Consider the following 17,652-nt stretch of genomic DNA (forward strand, 5'->3'; position numbering starts at 1 on the left):
CTGTAGGAGGACGCTACAGGATGCTGATGTAGACTTTAATTTTTGCTGTGTATTTAAGAAAATCTATTACATATACTTAAAATACCGTTTATGAACACTATACTGGAAATTACATTATCATAATAACAATGATTAATAATAGACTTAAAATATAGGCTGAAGGGTTTCCCGCTATAGACCTGCAATTGAAATAAAATTTGTTGTTAAAGCAAGTTGAGAGTGAGAGCACTTATTTGTATAATTACATAATGCACTGAAGCTTTTGCATTTTAAAACATGTTTATTGGTCATATACAAAATAAAGTAAGCTGTTTATCAACAAACATACACTATATACATCAATAAATTAAAAGATGCATTAGACCGATGATGAAACAGTTAATTTCATGATTATACCAATATCCTTTCATCATCACTTACGTATCTACAAATTGCAAAAAAAGTACAATAATTTAGGTGAAGATACATACTTACAAAGACTGTCACATTTTAAGTATTTTCCCATAGAAAGTACTGTTGTAGAATAATTTATTACACCCCATACAGAAATATTACAAAACACAGGATTTTCTATTACAAGGGCTTTTCTGAACAGGCTACGCCATATTCACACAAACTCACTAGCTTTCTATAGCTTTAAATAGAACATTACAGTATATACTTTGAGAAACATAAAAATATCCCAGCTCCCATGAGCAACCTGGCCGAATGCTCACCAGCAGACACACTAATTAATGTAAATTAATGTCAAATTAGAAAGTCGGTTATGGGAAAGAACCAAACAATAATGTAGCGGTACCTGAACTCTGGGTGACATGTGACGTTATAGATTGTACAGCTGATGAATGGAGGTGTAAGAAAAAACAGTAGGCGGGCACAAATATTATTATTGATCAAATCCCTATACTCATTTGCTGTCATCAATCGTCATTGGAGGTGGGTGAAAGGGCTCTTAGGGTCTGGTGGCATGATTCACTAAACAGCAAAACAAACTGGTTGACTGGTCGAGCAGCAAGATAAGGAGTTAATGATTTGCACAAAGCCTTTTACAGTCAGACACTGTAAACTCTGTAAGACAAAGGGATAGGATAAGTAGAAAGGGGAACAGGTTAAGAGTCTCATCAGACCACTCCTTTCTGCCCTGTAAAATATTTATAGATGCGGTTTAGGAGTGGCTTAAGTTTACAATGAAACGCCTTTTCATAAGGAGGGTACGACCCCTGTACAGGCAGCGGAAAATAAGGTCAGCGTGTCTCACAAGCTCATAAAGTGTGGTATGAAAAGGCATCAAGCCCCGTCTCATAAAAAGGTCAGTGTTGTCAGCTGATCATGTCTGCTGAGTGAACCGCTTAGAGACCAAACACTGCTCCGTACAGGAGAAATGCTACAACCAGAGGTTATTTAAGCTTGGAAGACAAAGATAGTGGTGTTTGACTGACTTGCACAACAGCTACGGTGGATTTTGCATCCTATCACCTCATCTTATGTAGGAAATGTCGGGTCAATTTAGCTTTTCACAGTCATTTTTTAAGCCACAACCGGATTTCACAAACCGATACTAACATTAATAATTATTAATCACTCTGTATATGAGCGCTTTCATTTTGTCACATCATACTGTACCTGCTGTTATAATAAAATGGAACAGAGCGATCCTGTGTGGCAGGAGTTCATTTTTGCTACCGCAGCCCCATGTCAACACTATTGTTTTCACTCTTTACGTCCTTTTTTTTAAACCAGAGTAAGAACACAGGAAGTAGGTGGCATTATATCGTTTCATGAGCAGCGTCACAGAGCATGAATGCAGGTTGTATTTTGTCCTAATTTCTTACCTACAAGACCACACACCCCACAGACGGCCTGTTAAAGACAACTATAAAAACATCAGTCTATAATCAGAGATCAACAGGAAGCAACAGAGGGACCAAGAATGCTCCAAAAGAAATCAGCAGAGGATGATATTAGCATTCTGCACATAGAAAACAAGACAAATGCTTAAAAATATCAAGAAATACATGATATAGTATAGTATATAGTTTCGGCTCAATACCATGAAATATGCTCCTGTGATAAAAATCTTTTTAAATGACAAAAAAGCATCAGACATTTTAATTTGACATTTGCACATCTCCGGTTTAAAGGTTAACTGAACATACCAATGGTTATCAATGTGAAAAATCAATGAACCCGTTCCCTTTCGGCACATTTACTCATCGTTCAGCTGTTTGACTGCATGTCAGTGTAGGGGACATGTGAGGACACACCTAACTGATCTTACTGCACCTACTGCAGGGAGAGAAAGCCCCTTTTTCCTCACAGTGGAAAGTGTCAGTTCAGGTAAAAGGCTGCATGAATGTTAAGTTCTGATGAACTGCTTCTATTTCAGGAAAATTAAAACAGAAGTCGGGTTTTCATTAGTTACAACAGAAAACAGAAGAAAACCCCACTGCTTGACAGACAAACCATTAAATAGCAGAATAGAATATTTCACTTCATTAAACACCGAATACAATAACAAACAATATTCCCTGACACAGACCAGTTCAAAAACAAATAAAACAGGAAGAACATTAAATATACATAACCACATTAAATATGTACAACCAAAACAAATGTCCTTAATGCGCGCGCACACACACGCACACGCACACGCACGCACACACACACACACACGCACACACACACACACACACACACACACACACACACACACACACACACACACACACACACACATATAATACATAAAATAACTTACTGAGGGAGTGAGAGCGATTCAGCCATAAAGGCCCATTGTTGAGTGTGTTGCTAGCGGACCTGAATACACAACATCGTTAAGCCTGTGAGGTTCATGATAACACTTTGTCTCATCAGTCACATTATCTGTCCCACCGTTAACAATGAAAGGACCACAACAAGCCAACACAGGCCTGTCGAGAAATACAGAAAAGGGCTTCACCAAACCTAAAACATCCAAATCCTAAGTGTCGACGAGGAGCAGCCTAACAAACAGTCTGAACACGTCTGCAGCGCTGCAGCGGAACAACAGGGCCAGGAGGACCACGATTTCATGATTAGAGCAAGAGTGCAGTTACTCACGGTGTCATCACCCGCGTTGGCTTGAAATCAAACAAGGATCAAAGTCATCTTGAAATAGTGAACATTATAGTTACCTCGTCACATACCTACACAGCACACACTAGTTCACGGTAACACACACGTGCCTAGTCACTAGAGAAAAAAACAAAGCTATTCAGTAGTTAAGCCACTTTTGGTACAATTGCAAAATAGAGAGATACTGTATATCAAACAGATTTTTGTTATACCTTTTTTACAGGTCAATACAAACAATGCAAAGATAATTGTCTTTATAAAACTCCAGACTCTACCGTACATAGACAAAGATTCTTTGAGTACACAATAGCACACACCACTACTTTTTATGGTAAAGCTTGTGTAAAATCAGAGCCCATTTGTGCAACTGGAATTTCAGAGAAACATCTGTGTTATTCATCGCCAGTTGACTGCAGTGCTGGTAAAAAAAACAAAAAAACAAAACAAAACATCTGCACTGGCGAAGCGAGCGCTGTGGTTAAAAACAAGAGAAATGAAACCTAAACCGCTTTTTGTCTGAAGCAAAACGTTTGCCGGAGGTGTAACAACCTAGATTCACCTGGAGCGAGGAGCCAAACAGATTCAGGAACATCAAAAGCACGTCGTTAGCGTCGAATCGAACAGGGCTTCCCCAAAAAATATTTTCTGTACAGGAAAATGAGGGTAAACACAGTCAAGTCTTTTAGTTAGTGAACAAAATGCCACGTTACATGAACGAGTGTGGTTAATATTAACCGTGATGGCTACTACACAATGCACAGTGAGAGATAAATGCTGTCAGCAGACCTCAGCCTTTCTGTATAGGCTGAATCTCCACCGTCCCTCCACGACCTCCTGACTTTGTCCTGATGCACATCACTGGAGGACCAAGGCACTCGACCTTCCAGATGTCACGATTACACTGAGTGGAACTCAAACCGCAGCCAACTTAATTCCCTCCCGGCGTTCAGACCATCATTTCCCTGAAGTTTCTTGACATCTGAGATAAAGTCAGTGTCTTTCAATCGCTTTCCTTTTTATCTCTATAGTATATTGTGTTTTTTGGTAAATATGAATCGCCTTGTCCCTCTTTTTACCGTTAGACGCAAGTATTGTATGCGATATTGGAAGCCAGCTGGAACTGGAATACAGGACAGAAAAAGAACAGCTAGGTGAGAGAGCGTCGAACATAGAAAGTAAAAAGACCATAGAAAAATACAGCTAACTAAATATAGCAATACCAAAACAAACACGTGTCACAGAATTTCACAGAATTCCTGATAATATAACAATTCACACACAGAGAATACACTTTGGACCTCATGTGAATGACAACACAGTACAAAACAGTAGAAATACAGGTACCACCATATATTTTTCTGTAGTATTTTGCGGGAGAAGTTCTTGGCTGTGTGGAGCGAGCCACTGAAATCAGCAGCTCACGAAAAATTCTCACGAATTATATTCTTTTGGAACTCCGGGACCTATTGTGGGAATCCACAAAACCTTGTTCCTGATCGGATTTTTAAATTGAACGTGTGATTTAGAATCTGCTTGTTTGTGTGATGTCAGTATTGTACATACATCTCATTATAAGCCTCTGAACGGCCACTGATCCAAACGTATTCAGCCTTTTAGGGTGTTTGTTTTTGCCCGGCCTAAAATTCTGCAGTTCTTTGCCCCGTGGGAACCCTGTGTATGTGCTCAATCACGCGCTGACCAAGGGACTGCATCTTTATAGTCCTTTCTTTCATCTGCACTGATGCAAGACAGGCGACGGCGTCGTCAGTGCAGGTGGAGGAGAGGTGGGGGCGCCGGCGAGGACGCAGGATCAGAAATGGATGCAGCGGAACCCGCGTCAACGTTGCCCCCCCCTCAAGACCGCGCGTCCGTCTTGGACTTCACTATCGTGATCACGCTGGTGGCCGTGGCCACCTTCCCCGGTATGAGCGGGCCGATGACGGAGGAGGCCACCCCGCCCCCTCCTCCGCCCCCTCCGCCTCTGACGCCGACCCCCACGGTGGGGCTCCGCGCCACGGTCCTGGCGAAGGTCTGCAGGGCCTCGTACTTGGACCTGAGCGCGTCCAGCTCCACGCGCATGGACGCGTTCTCCGTGGCCAGCTTGTCCACCTCCTGCTGCAGCTGCGCCTTCTGCTTCTCCAGCTCCTCCTTCTGGGTCACGCGCTTCACCCGGCAGCTGGCGGCGTAGCCGCGGTTCTTCAGGGTGCGCCGCCGCTGCTTCAGCTGCAGGATCTCCTCCTTGGAGAGCCCGCGGAGGTGCTGGTTCAACTCCCGCACCGACATGGTGACCAGCTCCTCGTCCGTGAGGCTGGTGCCATTCTCCCCCGGCTCACGCTTCACCTTGAGACGACGGCGGACAGGAGAGGAGGGGGTGAGGCGTGTGACACACAGCACAGAGACTGGCTGATAGGATGAACTTTCTTACCTTCAAGGCTTTATTTCCTTTGTTAGTCGTCGTCATGCCACAAGAGCCTTGATCTTCTGAACAGACCTATGGAGCCGCAAGCATAAACGGAGTAAATCATCAACGTATCCTATTTAGATCACTATCAGCTCAGATGATCCCGGCCCGACCAGTGGACACACACCGAACCGAACTCCAGCGTTACTGTAAGCACATGGTACAGTGTTACACCTATGAAAGTGAATGAGTGAAAGTGACACACAGGCTTTTCTTAGAACTTCCTTGCCTTCCTGTTTCTTGGTGGTTACGCTGACATTGCCCACTACCTTTGTGCTGCCGAGCTCTCATTGGTTGGCCCCAGTTCAACGGTAACGAAATGAGCACGAAAGAGGAAGAAGTGGTTAAAAAAATGTGGGGAATGACTCCAGGGGAAAACCAACTGTTAGTGCCCACACACACGCACACGCACATGCACACGCACGCACGCATGCACGCACGCACGCACGCACGCACGCACGCACGCACGCACACACACACACACACACACACACACAAAGGGTAGTTTAGCTATAAAGCTACATTTAGCAGGAATAAAAGGTTGATGCCTGAGCGCTTGCTCCAAACAACACACAAACGAATGGCCACACAACAGCGTGAATCAGAAGTCAACAAAGAGGGAAGTGCTAAAGATGAGATCAGGCCTTAGAGCGCACAGCTCCGCCGATGAGCATCTCCAGCAGCTCTCAATGAGCTGCTTTGTCTGCTGCCCTGGTCTGGCTCTCGTCTCGCAGACTTGCGTGTGTGTGTTTCAATAAAGGGCAACTATTGTTGCTGCTGCTGAGCGATCATCATGAGACCAGTCATGATGACTCAGCAGATTCCTGATCTCACTCTCTTACCCCTCCCCATCCCTCTCCTCCCCTGCTGCACACATTTCGACTCATCTATTTCTGATGTGCTGCTTAAAGGACAGTGACCATTTACAGACACACACACACACACATTAGTTTAAAAGGTAAAACCATTCGGTTTCCGTCATATGGTGTAAACACAGAGTTTGGGATTGATCACATGCGACGTTGGGACGTGCGTCTGTTCACATTTCCTCTGTCCTGTCAAACGGCTCTGAGCGTTCCAGTACGCCTCCCCCACAATGCACCTCTGTCTGTGAGCGTGTGAGTGTGCTGCCACAAATCCTACAGTTATAAATAGCTGTAGATCAAAGCAAAACATACAGAGCACATACAAGTAGCCGCGCGTGCACACAGAACATGCAAGCGATGTAAAGAGACAGAAATATGAGGTTTACTCTGATGGAGTCTGGGCTTCGCTTCATATCATATCATTACACATCGCTTAGTGTAAACAGTCAGCTGTGCATATACACGCGTTCTTCTCAATAATCCAGTGTCTCCAGCTTCCACTGCTCTCACGTCACATTTTGTTGAGAAGCAGTCCCCCACAGCTTGAGATGTATTTGCACACAAAAGATGGATCAAACACGTGAAGAGTGAGGGTGGCAGGTGGGGGAGGAGAGCGAGAGGGGGGGGGGGGGGGGGGGTGCTTGAAAGCAGAGGGGGTAAAAACAAGGCTGACTTCCTGCCAGGCACTGGTTTATTTCCCCTGTGCCAAAACCTCCACTCCCCCTCTCAACACATCTTCATACAAACACAAAGCGAGCTGGTAAGTGCGCGCGCGCACACACACACACACACACACACACACACACACACACACACACACACACACACACACACACACACACACACACACACACACACACACACACACACACTCCCCTGCCACCATGCCAGTGGGGCACAGCAAAGCACACACATAAAACAGCTAGCTCACACTGTACCATCTATGCAGTTGCAGCAAATCTTATTTTAAAATGTTTAACTTCTATATTTTTCACCATATTGAACACGCTGGGGGAATTTTGAACACCTATAAATAAAATCAACCCGTAGTCAGAAACCTTACTGCTACAATAATGTGGGTATCAGAACCTGGATAGCTGCTTTGTAAACCTTTAATATCTGCTCATGTCCCTGTCTGTGCCTACAATAAATCGATTAGGCTGCTTACTTGTAGGACGTCAAGGTGACTGGTTAACATGCAACTCACATTCCAGTGTGTTGCATGTTAACCTCATCATTCTCAGCTTCTGTTCAATAGACTAAAAAGTTGTTTAAATTATTTAATAAATTTATATACTCTCTTGCTACACACACACACACACACACACACACACACACACACACACACACACACACACACACACATATATATATCTCGTGGGACATACTGGAGCCTATCCCAGCTATCTATGGGCGAGAGGCGGGGTACACCCTGGACAGGGCTGCTATATAAATATATTATTATTATATTACATAAAATGTCAAAATGATCTTATTACACTTCAAGGAACAAAATAATGCTGCATAATACCTGATAGTTTGGGCTAGTAAGCACTGAATTTAACAATAAACCTTGCATATGTTTTATGATAAAGGAGACACATTCAGTGAATGCTCCATGTAAAGCTAAAGAATAACTACATGACAGAAACAGAAATGTAATATAAAAAAGCAAACAAGTCATTTTAATCTGTGTGTGTGTTATCTATACATTTGTAGACGTCTCAGGAGGAATGCAGGTACTTGTTTGAGGTGTACACACTTTTGGAGTCTGACAGTAGATTAGGTTCAGGTTGTGTTTAATCAAATACCTGACCTTCGCACTGGTGTAAAACTAGTTTGTGTATGTATGCATTTTCCAATAACATAGGCCAAGCGTAAAGTCACCCAGGATAAGAATCATCTGCTGAGCAAAGGCATCACCATTCATCTTGGGCACACACACACACACACACACACACACACACACACACACACACACACACACGGTGCCAGAGGTGTCCTTCACATAATGCGTGTGCGGTGGGCGCTTCGGTCTGGTCAATGCCACCGCCCCTGTTGCTACAACAGACAGCTTTTTTGCTGTGGCAGGCTGTATTTTTATGGAGCAACCAGAAGAACGCTGACGACTCAGGAGCAGGGCTGCTTGCGGTTACGCTGAGGGTAACAACACGCACACACATGCACGCTGGATGGGACACGGGGACAGAGGTGAAAGAGGCAAGGAGCAGCGTGCATGGCTAAAAGTACAGATGCAAGAGTGTGCTGGGATGGAGTAACGCAGGAGAGGTGAAGACAGACTAAGTAAGAACGGAGTGGTGGGACTGAAAGAATGCTGACGTCTCCAGAGCTGATTAGCGTTACAGCAGAGACATCACACCCACAGCCGAGAAAAATGCTGAGTACGGAGGGAGGATGGGGGAGTGCAAATGAAATGACAAGGGAGAAAGAAGAGAAGAAAAAGGCAAGTGAGTGGGGAGGAGGAGAAGAGGGAAAGGACAGAGGTGGGGATGGAGGGAGCTGCACAGATGAGGAGGAATGGGACAGGAGGAGGAGGAGGAGCAGGAGGAGGGGGAGGAGGGAGGGGGGGGCAGAGAAGGAGTGAGCAGAGGGGGTGGGAAAGCGTTTGGGTGAAAATGCATCCTCAACACATTTGTAAGAGCTTAGCTGTTGGGTACGAGGGGGGGGTATGAGAGAGAGAGAGGTGCGGGGGGAGGGGGTGGGGTGGGGGGTATAGATGGAGGGGGATTGGGGTCGGAAAAAAAAAAAACCTGAACTCAGCAACGACCACGACTAAAACCTCCAATTAGAAAAGTTCTGAAGCTGATCCAGTGAAATGAAACTACTGCTGACCACCTCCCTCAGCCCAACACACACACACACACACACACACACACACACACACACACACACACACACACACACACACTCCTGTTGCCAAATAAAGTCCTGGTGAGCAGGTGAACCTCCGTTAATAGCGTGGCGGGAGGTGATGACTGAGAACTGAGACTGAGAACAGGCCCAGACGTTGACTACTACTACACTTCGTGTGTGTGTGTGTGTGTGTGTGTGTGTGTGTGTGTGTGTGTGTGTGTGTGTGTGTGTGCGCGCGTGTGTGGCCTCAGACGGAGCTCTAATTAATCTCGTTTGAGAGAACCTTTTGCTCTGGCTACTCCCGCCACGCAGAGAGGATTTCTTAGAAAGCGCCTTCCTACTTAAAACACACGACACCAAAATAAACAGCCGGATTAAGCGCGTCGAAAACAACCCGTGTCACGTGTGCGGGGTTGCGTATGAAGAGAACTATCCAGAAGCGATTGTGTCATGAGGCTGTTATGATGCAGAGGCAGGTCTGTCTTTTCTGAATGATCCATTGTAACAACTGGACCTCCTAACGCAGCAAGACTGGAGCACACAAGGAGCAGTGGCAGCGAGACACCAGGAGGAGTGAATACCACCTCATGGGGGGGGGGGGGGGTAGTGCGTTGATCTGCTGTGGGCCGAGGGTGCTGGTAAAAAATTACCAACGAGCACAGAGTGATGAGCGAGATCAGTAACAGAACAGGGAGAGGAGCTGCAGATACAGGACCATGGAGAGAGGGTGAGGAAGGGAACGGCGAGGGGGAGAAAACACACCCGCTCTGTGTGTGAAGTGTGTGGGGAAAGAGCAGGGAGCTATTAACAGAGAAGTATGCAGAGCGTGAAATAAGCACGATAACACAAAGAGAAAAGGAGACGGGGAAAACACAGGGAACGCAGGGGAAGCGACGCACAAAGCAGCCGGGATGCTCATAGACCATTCTAATGTGAGGGCAGGGCGGCGATCGCTTTCTGAAAGTTTAAGGAGGGTTTAGTGTGTGTGTGTGTGTGTGTGTGTGTGTGTGTGTGTGTGTGTGTGTGTGTGTGTGTGTGTGTGTGTGTGTGTGTGTGTGTGTGTGTGTGTGTGCGAGTGTGTTATTAAAGGTGAGAAAAAGTCCTGGCGTCAACACGTTTTCCCATTCCAGGTAGTAAGTCGGAGTGTGATGACAAATTTCCCAACACAAGCAAAAAAAACCTGCACTGTCAGGCAATTGAGCTCTGCCTCACATTTTGTGTGTGTGTGTGTGCGTGTTTTGAGGAGGAGAGAGAGCATGTAGGTGCAGTCTTTGTGTGTGTGTTTGTGTGTGTGTGTACGCCAGTGTGAACACCAAACACAGAGCTGTGAGGGAGTTAAACGACATGTTAACTTTATTCCCCTTAGACACACACACACACACACACACACACACACACACACACACACACACACACACACCTCATCAGCAGGATTTACTCCAGACAAAGAGAAAGTTTCAGCGCAACAGCCAAGTAAGCAGCGCGCGACACATTCATCATAATCAGTCACGTTAATGAAGAAACATCATCAGAAACGTCTGAGCAAACATTTTGTGCCACCTTCACACGCGCTCAACTTTTGGACGATAGCAGCTTCACACAGCGGATCAAAACATCCAGTGTGACCAAACAAGAAGCCTTCAGACAACGTGCACAGAAAAGACAAGGGTTCTAAAATGACAGAATCGTTCAGACTTTCAATTCAGATTTTACCATTTTGGATAATAAAGTGAGGAACAGGAAAGAAACAGTTATTCTGACGTGTGAATATTTTCAGCTTCAACTTTTTATGTGTTTTAAATATTTTAGATGAAATTTCAAGATGCCAACTTAGACTGTGGGAAATTGTGAAATGAAATACCATGAAATAGAAACTAGTCTAGAGACTAGAGACAAAGAAAGCAAATGATTGTTAGTTTGTAAATCTATAAATGAGTGTTTGAAAAAGTGGTGATCACAGCTGATTCACACGTTTATACTTAAATGATTTCTGAGGCTCTGTTTCCAAAGCAGACTGAGCAGGAACACGAAAGGGAAAATAGCACCCGCTGCAGAACCACAGGAGAACCGTGTGGAACCCTAAAGCCACAGGTGAAGGCATCGCTCCATCACCGCCGCCTGTTCTCATTTAAAAAGGCTCCAGGATTCGCAGCACAATCCTGGGATCATCACACTGCAGTTGAAAAATGCAGCACGTTGGCGCATGGAGGTGATGCAACCGGTAGACAACCGCCGGTACCAGCGCTGCCGTTGCCGGGGCCTCGCATCCGAGGGCCGCGTGCCAGACGAAATCACCGCCGCGCGGCGTGAAGCGGGCGCTCGTGCGGGAGGGAGGGGGAGAACGAGGCCATAACCGGCGTCAGAACCTACAGGTTTGATCTGGTCTGATCTGAGGGACGGGTCCAACGAACGCCTGGTTTTCACACACAGCGCTCTGGACAGGAGCACTTTGAGTGGCTTCAAGTTGTTTTGCATCCACTAATCCTTTTAACTTGTTTATCTTGATATCACCCACTTTGGGTTCTCGGGGAGGTTATGTAAATACGGAGTCCAGACACTTGTGGAGGGAGGAGACACACACACACATGCACAAGTCAAAATAACGCAAGGACAGGCAAGCGCACTCACACGGAGGCAGGAAAAAAACAGTGGAGCACAGCAATGATTATGCACCAGATCTGCTTACACCATATTTCATCATTACTGTGGAGAAAAAACACTCAACTATTGATCTGCCCCAGTGCTTCCTTTCCTCCCCGCGCCTCTCTCTCTCTCACCCACTCTCGCTTTTATTTCGTTGTTCACGTCTCGCTCACTCTCTGAAATTTGCAAGCATAACAAGACTTTTCTGAAATAGATCCCAGTAGTATACAGCATCATAAACATGCAGACATTATTTAGAAGTTATGTCCCAAACGACAAACCCCTCCGCTCTCTCACACACACACACACACACACACACACACACACACACACACACACACACACACACACACACACACACACACACACACACACACACACACACAAATACCAAGGGTGGACACATTTTGTGAACACCTGTGCAATCTAATGTAATCCAGCACTATAGTCCTGCAATAAATGCTGCCTTTGTGCAGCTTCTTTAATTACAATCCCCCAGCAGAGACCAGACGATATGAAGAGAGGAACAGCACAACAGGAACGTAACAATGTGACACAACAGCATCGCCGCCACCTCACAACGGGCTGTCGTCCTATATGAAATTCCCATGACTGCTCCCAGAAACATCTTTCTACAGACTCGGGTGTAGGACGACTGAGTCTGTGAATCGCATTGTTATGGGACTGTCCCACCTCATCATCAGCTGTGGATGAAAGTTGAATTAAGATTTCTTAGAAATTATTTATGTATCTACTCTCTGTCGGGATGAAATTAAACACTGATGCATTTCAGACGTGTTTTAAGTTTTTTTTTTTTTTAATCCTATTATGTGACATATCCCCATTATGTAAAATAACCAGCCAATATCCAGCGTTCTGTGTTAGTTGACAAAGGTTTGGCTTAATTGGATACAAAGGTTGCGTTCGGTGCGACTATAGTATTTAAGTGCATGTTTGCAAGCATCCACCCAATCTACTAAAACATGACTCAAAATAATCTAGCTACAATATCTGCAATTATTTCTATTAATGATTAAACACATAAAAAGTGGAATGATGCCAAATACTGTCTGATTCCAACTCACACTCAACACTTTATGGTCATATGTGAAATTAAACCAGCTACAGAAGATAGATTATGAACTGCTCTTCAAACAGAAGCGCATGTTTATATATTCAAGACGTATTTTGATCAAATTCATATCCATCTAACCAGGAGGACACATTGTTGTTATTTATTTACTCAACAAATGACTGAACCAACTAATGTGTTTACTAGATGGAAAAGCATCTGTCTGAATTGATAATAACCACCTGCCCTGTGGCTCGACATCTCCTGTCCCTTCCTTCCTTCCTTCCTTCCTTCCCTCCTTCCCTCCTTCCTCAAACAGCCAGAGGAGCTTTTACACAGTGTTTCATCAACTTGGCCCCTGCTCACGCAGGGAATCAAACAAGTTTATCAGAGCACACGCACACTTCTCTGATGTGGAAAAATAGCATGCCGTTCACACTCATTAGGACTTCGTTTGAGGGTGTAGTCTCAGGTCAGACATTGTGAAGCGATGGAAGGAATAAAACTGTCAAACGTGAAATGCTGTAAGGGTCAAACGATAGCACCATTACTTCCCGTTGCTACATCTTTGTAACCTTGGTTCTTCCTCTGCTCTGTGACACACACAGTCCCCACAGCAACCAGATCCTCCTCCTATACAGTAAAACTCCTGCTCTCTCACACACACACACACACACACACACACACACACACACACACACACACACACACACACACACACACACACACACACACACACACACACACACACACACACACAGGCGCACAAGAGCAGGCAAAGAAACTAGCTGTGGTAAGTAACAAGTGAAAACGCCATCTGTCAAGCGAGAGCGCATTTGCTTCGTCTCAGCATTTTCAGGGGAATGCCTTGAAGACAAAAAGGTCCTTGTTCTCAATCTCTCCGCAAATCCCATCTCTCATTCTTCCTCCCTCTTCCTTCATCCCCCTTTGCTCCGCGCGCCTTTGCCGCTCCGCCACCATCAGCAAAGTTGCACACATAAGCATTGGTCAGCGTTCAATTACCGTGAACACCAGGGAAGGATGGGGAAAGTACTTGACAGAGAAATGCACTTCAAGCACTGATTAAATACTGATACCGAGTATAAAAAGCTTAGCCCCTAGGTTGTGTGTGTGCGTACATGCAATGAGAAAAGGAAATAGAAAAAAAGGTGTGTGTGTGTGTGTGTGTGTGTGTGTGTGTGTGTGTGTGTGTGTGTGTGTGTGTGTGTGTGTGTGAGACAGTAAGGGGAGATGGGGGGGGGGCTCTTTTCTCCAATACTGATACAACTGTTTCATCATTATGACCCTCTATTACAGTACTTGCCAACTTGCTTACTACATACTTTTGATACACTCTGCAGAGTGCTGACTCCAACTAAAGCTGCTGATATGGAGTCATTAGGGGGTGAAGTTTCTGTTTTTCTTGTGCCCACAGAGCTTCCCTATTACTCCTCCGTGTTTAAGAGTTGCAAAGCCCATAGGTTGCTACCAGGCAGCGGATAATGGCCCATCTAGCACAGATCAATCACAGGATATTTCGTTGCGCGGCATAACAGTTTATTGAGGCGCTTCCTTTTTTTAGCACGAGTCTCCGTGTGGGTTCACGAGCGCCCAGTGTCCAACATTAAGGGGCCACGGTAGCGCGTGCTTCCCTCCAGCTTCCTCCTGTTTGCGTCCGGGTGCATTTCAGATTTATAGACAATAAACTGTGTTTTTTCTAGGAAACAAAGGCGCCAAGTGTTAAGAGAGAACTGCTCGCGCGCTCGTGATTGTCTAAAAGGGAATTATCAGTTAAATTATTTACAACCTGATATTTGTCGTGCCTTTGTGCGCATCCTTCCCGCTGAACGATCAGATGAACTCATTCTGCACTGGTGACATGTTGAACGGTCGTTCCGGGGCCCACGCGGGCTCTAATGATCACACAAACACGCCAGCACGCGCGACACGATCGTGGCGCGTTTGTTTCAGCGCTAGGTCCCGACACAAACCGAGCTCTTCCTTCCCTCGCGCCAGACCTTTGTCCGCCCGCTTGCCGCCGGTGCCATGTTGCCATGGCTCCCTCGTGCCTCCGCTCGGCTCGCGCAGTCGTTGACAAATAACAACGTTGTGATGAATCAGCATCTCTGCCGCGAGCGCGAGCCGGCGTGCAGCCGCGCACACCAGGAAATAGACGCCTGACCAGCGCAAAGTCACTTAAACGCCTGGTGTAGTTGAAGCGGAGGCCCGTCGGAGGAACAGAGTCCGACACAAAGCAAATGTCAAAACAAGAGCCAGCGGTGCCCGACGGCCAGGACGCAGCGCCGCTGCTAGCGTAGCCGCTGGACGCGTGACACTTCGCTACAAACGCGTCGTGTCATTCCCTTTTCTCGCCGTCTTTTTCGGCAGCAGCGCGCAGACAGAAAGGTCGCCGGTCCACAAAAGCCGTCTGCCGAACACATAACAGCGCGGCACCGCCGGCGGACAGCTGACCGCCCCTCTTACCTGCGCGACCGTCGGGTCAGCGCCTCACTTCGCGTCCGCCGCCGCCGCTTCAGCACCCCGGAGACGGAGGACAGCCGCCGGAGCTAGCGCTCACGGTGCGGCGCGCGCCGGGTTCGGCGCGGAGCCGCGTGTTCGCGTTTCCCCCACATCATGCCGCGTTTATTTGTTTCACACATGAAGTCATTTAGACGCCAAACAAGGGAATCCCCGGCCAGGCTCGCGCTCGGACGCCCCGCACGGTCTAATTCCGACACATGGCTTCAGCGGACGCTTGACAGCCGAGCTAACCTGCTCCCCTTTGTCTGTTATTGTGAAGCCGCCGGACGATCGCTCCTGTCGGTCGGTCGGTCGTTCGGTCGGCGTGGCGGCTGAGCGGCCGCGCCGACCGCGGCAGAGCAGGTGCCGGTCCGGATAACTAGCCGATCGTGATGATTCAGCACTAGCAGACTGCTGCCCTTTAAACGGCAGCGGCGTCGCGGCGAGTTCGGCTGAACGGGACCGCGGCGGCGGCGGCGGCGGCGGCGGCGGGACGAGCGGCAGCGCGAGCGCGACAGCACCCGACAGCGATAACGGCAGAGCGGCGGCCGCGGCCGTGCACACTCAGCAAAACAACACCTCTACATTCAGCACTTTTTAGGGAATTTCTGTTCGATCGAGACAAAGCTGACTCACCAGAAGTCCGAGCGGCGCCTTTCGCCCAGCGAAGGTTGCGGTTCGTCGATGGTTGGTGGTCCCGGTGTGGACGAGCGCAGACAGTTGGAGAAATGTGTTTTCCGCTCACGCCTTCTCACACGTCTCTAGATATGTCCACTTCTTCCTCGCTTGTTTTAGTCTATGGTCGGAGGCGCCAGACGTCAAATGATGTTTGGATCACATGGTTTCATTCATGAAGGATCTACGCAACCCGCATTTAAAGCGACACTACTACAATGTGACGGACCGTTTTAACAACAGTGTCAGTGTGGAAAGTGTGACAAGGCAGCCCCACCTCTGTGCGAATATCTAAACTTAGAGCGAACATTTCAAGCTCTGACCGGCTCCAGCAATAGCACAGACACCGAAGACGTTACAAATAATAATAAACACTAGACCGACAGTTAAAAACACCTATCTGCTAAATTAGCCCAGAACACCTGCAGTGCGACTTTAGCGATATTGCTGTATGCTATATTCCGACCAAGCTTCTCTTTTTTGCAGCGTTTACCTAAAATATGCAACTGACATGTAGATTTATATCACTATTACTTCCCTTAACAGGAGGACGTGATGTGGCACTTTTGAAAGCCAGTTCCCGAGTCAAGTTCAACAGAACTAACTGTCAGTTTTTCCTTTTACAAAAACTAAGCAATAGATATTAAGCATTTCGCCAGTGGTCATGAAGTTGCTAGAGATTTTTAAATAAAACGCATAGCAGATTGGCAGTTTGGGATCAGTACAATTTTAAGGAAGTACTACCTGATGACATATTTAGAAATAATAGTACTAACTGCATTAGTTACTGAATCTTATATTTTACAGTAGCTGTATTTTTAAGATTTAGTTGACAAAGAGCTTATTAAGTAAAACGTTCAGCCTGGGGAGTCCCAATTCACAGTATATCTCCACCAAGCTTCAAGCACCAACATGTACAGATAGATAAATAATCTAGCACAAATTAATAATACTTTACTGTGGGTCCCTCTCCCAGCATCTGACACCACTGGGTCCAGTTTCATGCCAAGCGATGTCAGCTGACCGCTATCTGAACTCTTAGTATCCTTGTCCTTAACACGGCACATGACACAGTAATCCAGTAGTAATGCTCTTCAGGCTAGTAGCATGTACACACACGTATAACGCAGTACTGTTTACTACTTATGCTTCTTTACACTGTGATGCTCCACAAAGCTAATCATTAACGCAGTAAATCCATTAATGAAAAAAAAGCTTACACAAAGCTTACACATTAGCTGCAGTATTACAATATGAAATGACTGAATTTATTTCAATTCTAGTGTTATAAGGTTAAACCACTCGTCACGATTAACCTGTAGCCCTGCGTATGTCTGACAAGCATCAGCAGATTAAAGGTGTGTCCTTAGGAATCCTCTGGCCCTGAACGCTGCACGCTGGCGTTAGAGGGAAGCCCATACTGCACA

At 46.3% G+C, this 17,652-nt stretch overlaps 1 protein-coding gene and 1 long non-coding RNA gene across 4 annotated transcripts; one reads left to right on the top strand and one right to left on the bottom strand.

The window, feature by feature from the left end:
• Positions 1-260: 260 nt before the first annotated feature.
• On the bottom strand, positions 261-17,025 carry mafgb (v-maf avian musculoaponeurotic fibrosarcoma oncogene homolog Gb). Of its 3 annotated transcripts, none has more exons than XM_029152127.3 (3): positions 16,187-17,025; positions 5,540-5,605; positions 261-5,454 (listed from the first exon to the last, which is right to left on the bottom strand). In XM_029152127.3, the coding sequence occupies exons 2-3, from the start codon at positions 5,573-5,575 to the stop codon at positions 4,969-4,971; spliced, it is 522 nt and encodes a 173-aa protein (XP_029007960.1). In that variant the 5' UTR covers positions 5,576-5,605; positions 16,187-17,025; the 3' UTR covers positions 261-4,968. The 3 variants fall into 3 exon arrangements, with proteins under 3 accessions (XP_029007960.1, XP_029007969.1, XP_029007976.1); XM_029152136.3 differs by lacking the exon at positions 16,187-17,025 and adding an exon at positions 15,515-16,145; XM_029152143.3 differs by lacking the exon at positions 16,187-17,025 and adding an exon at positions 14,838-15,467.
• Positions 5,587-12,815, top strand: LOC114856298 (uncharacterized). The gene is made up of 2 exons (XR_003786039.1): positions 5,587-5,724; positions 12,435-12,815. It is a non-coding gene; the product is annotated as an uncharacterized LOC114856298 (long non-coding RNA).
• Positions 17,026-17,652: the final 627 nt, after the last annotated feature.

Source organism: Betta splendens, chromosome 1 (assembly GCF_900634795.4).
Source record: "Betta splendens chromosome 1, fBetSpl5.4, whole genome shotgun sequence".
Lineage (NCBI taxonomy): Eukaryota > Metazoa > Chordata > Actinopteri > Anabantiformes > Osphronemidae > Betta > Betta splendens.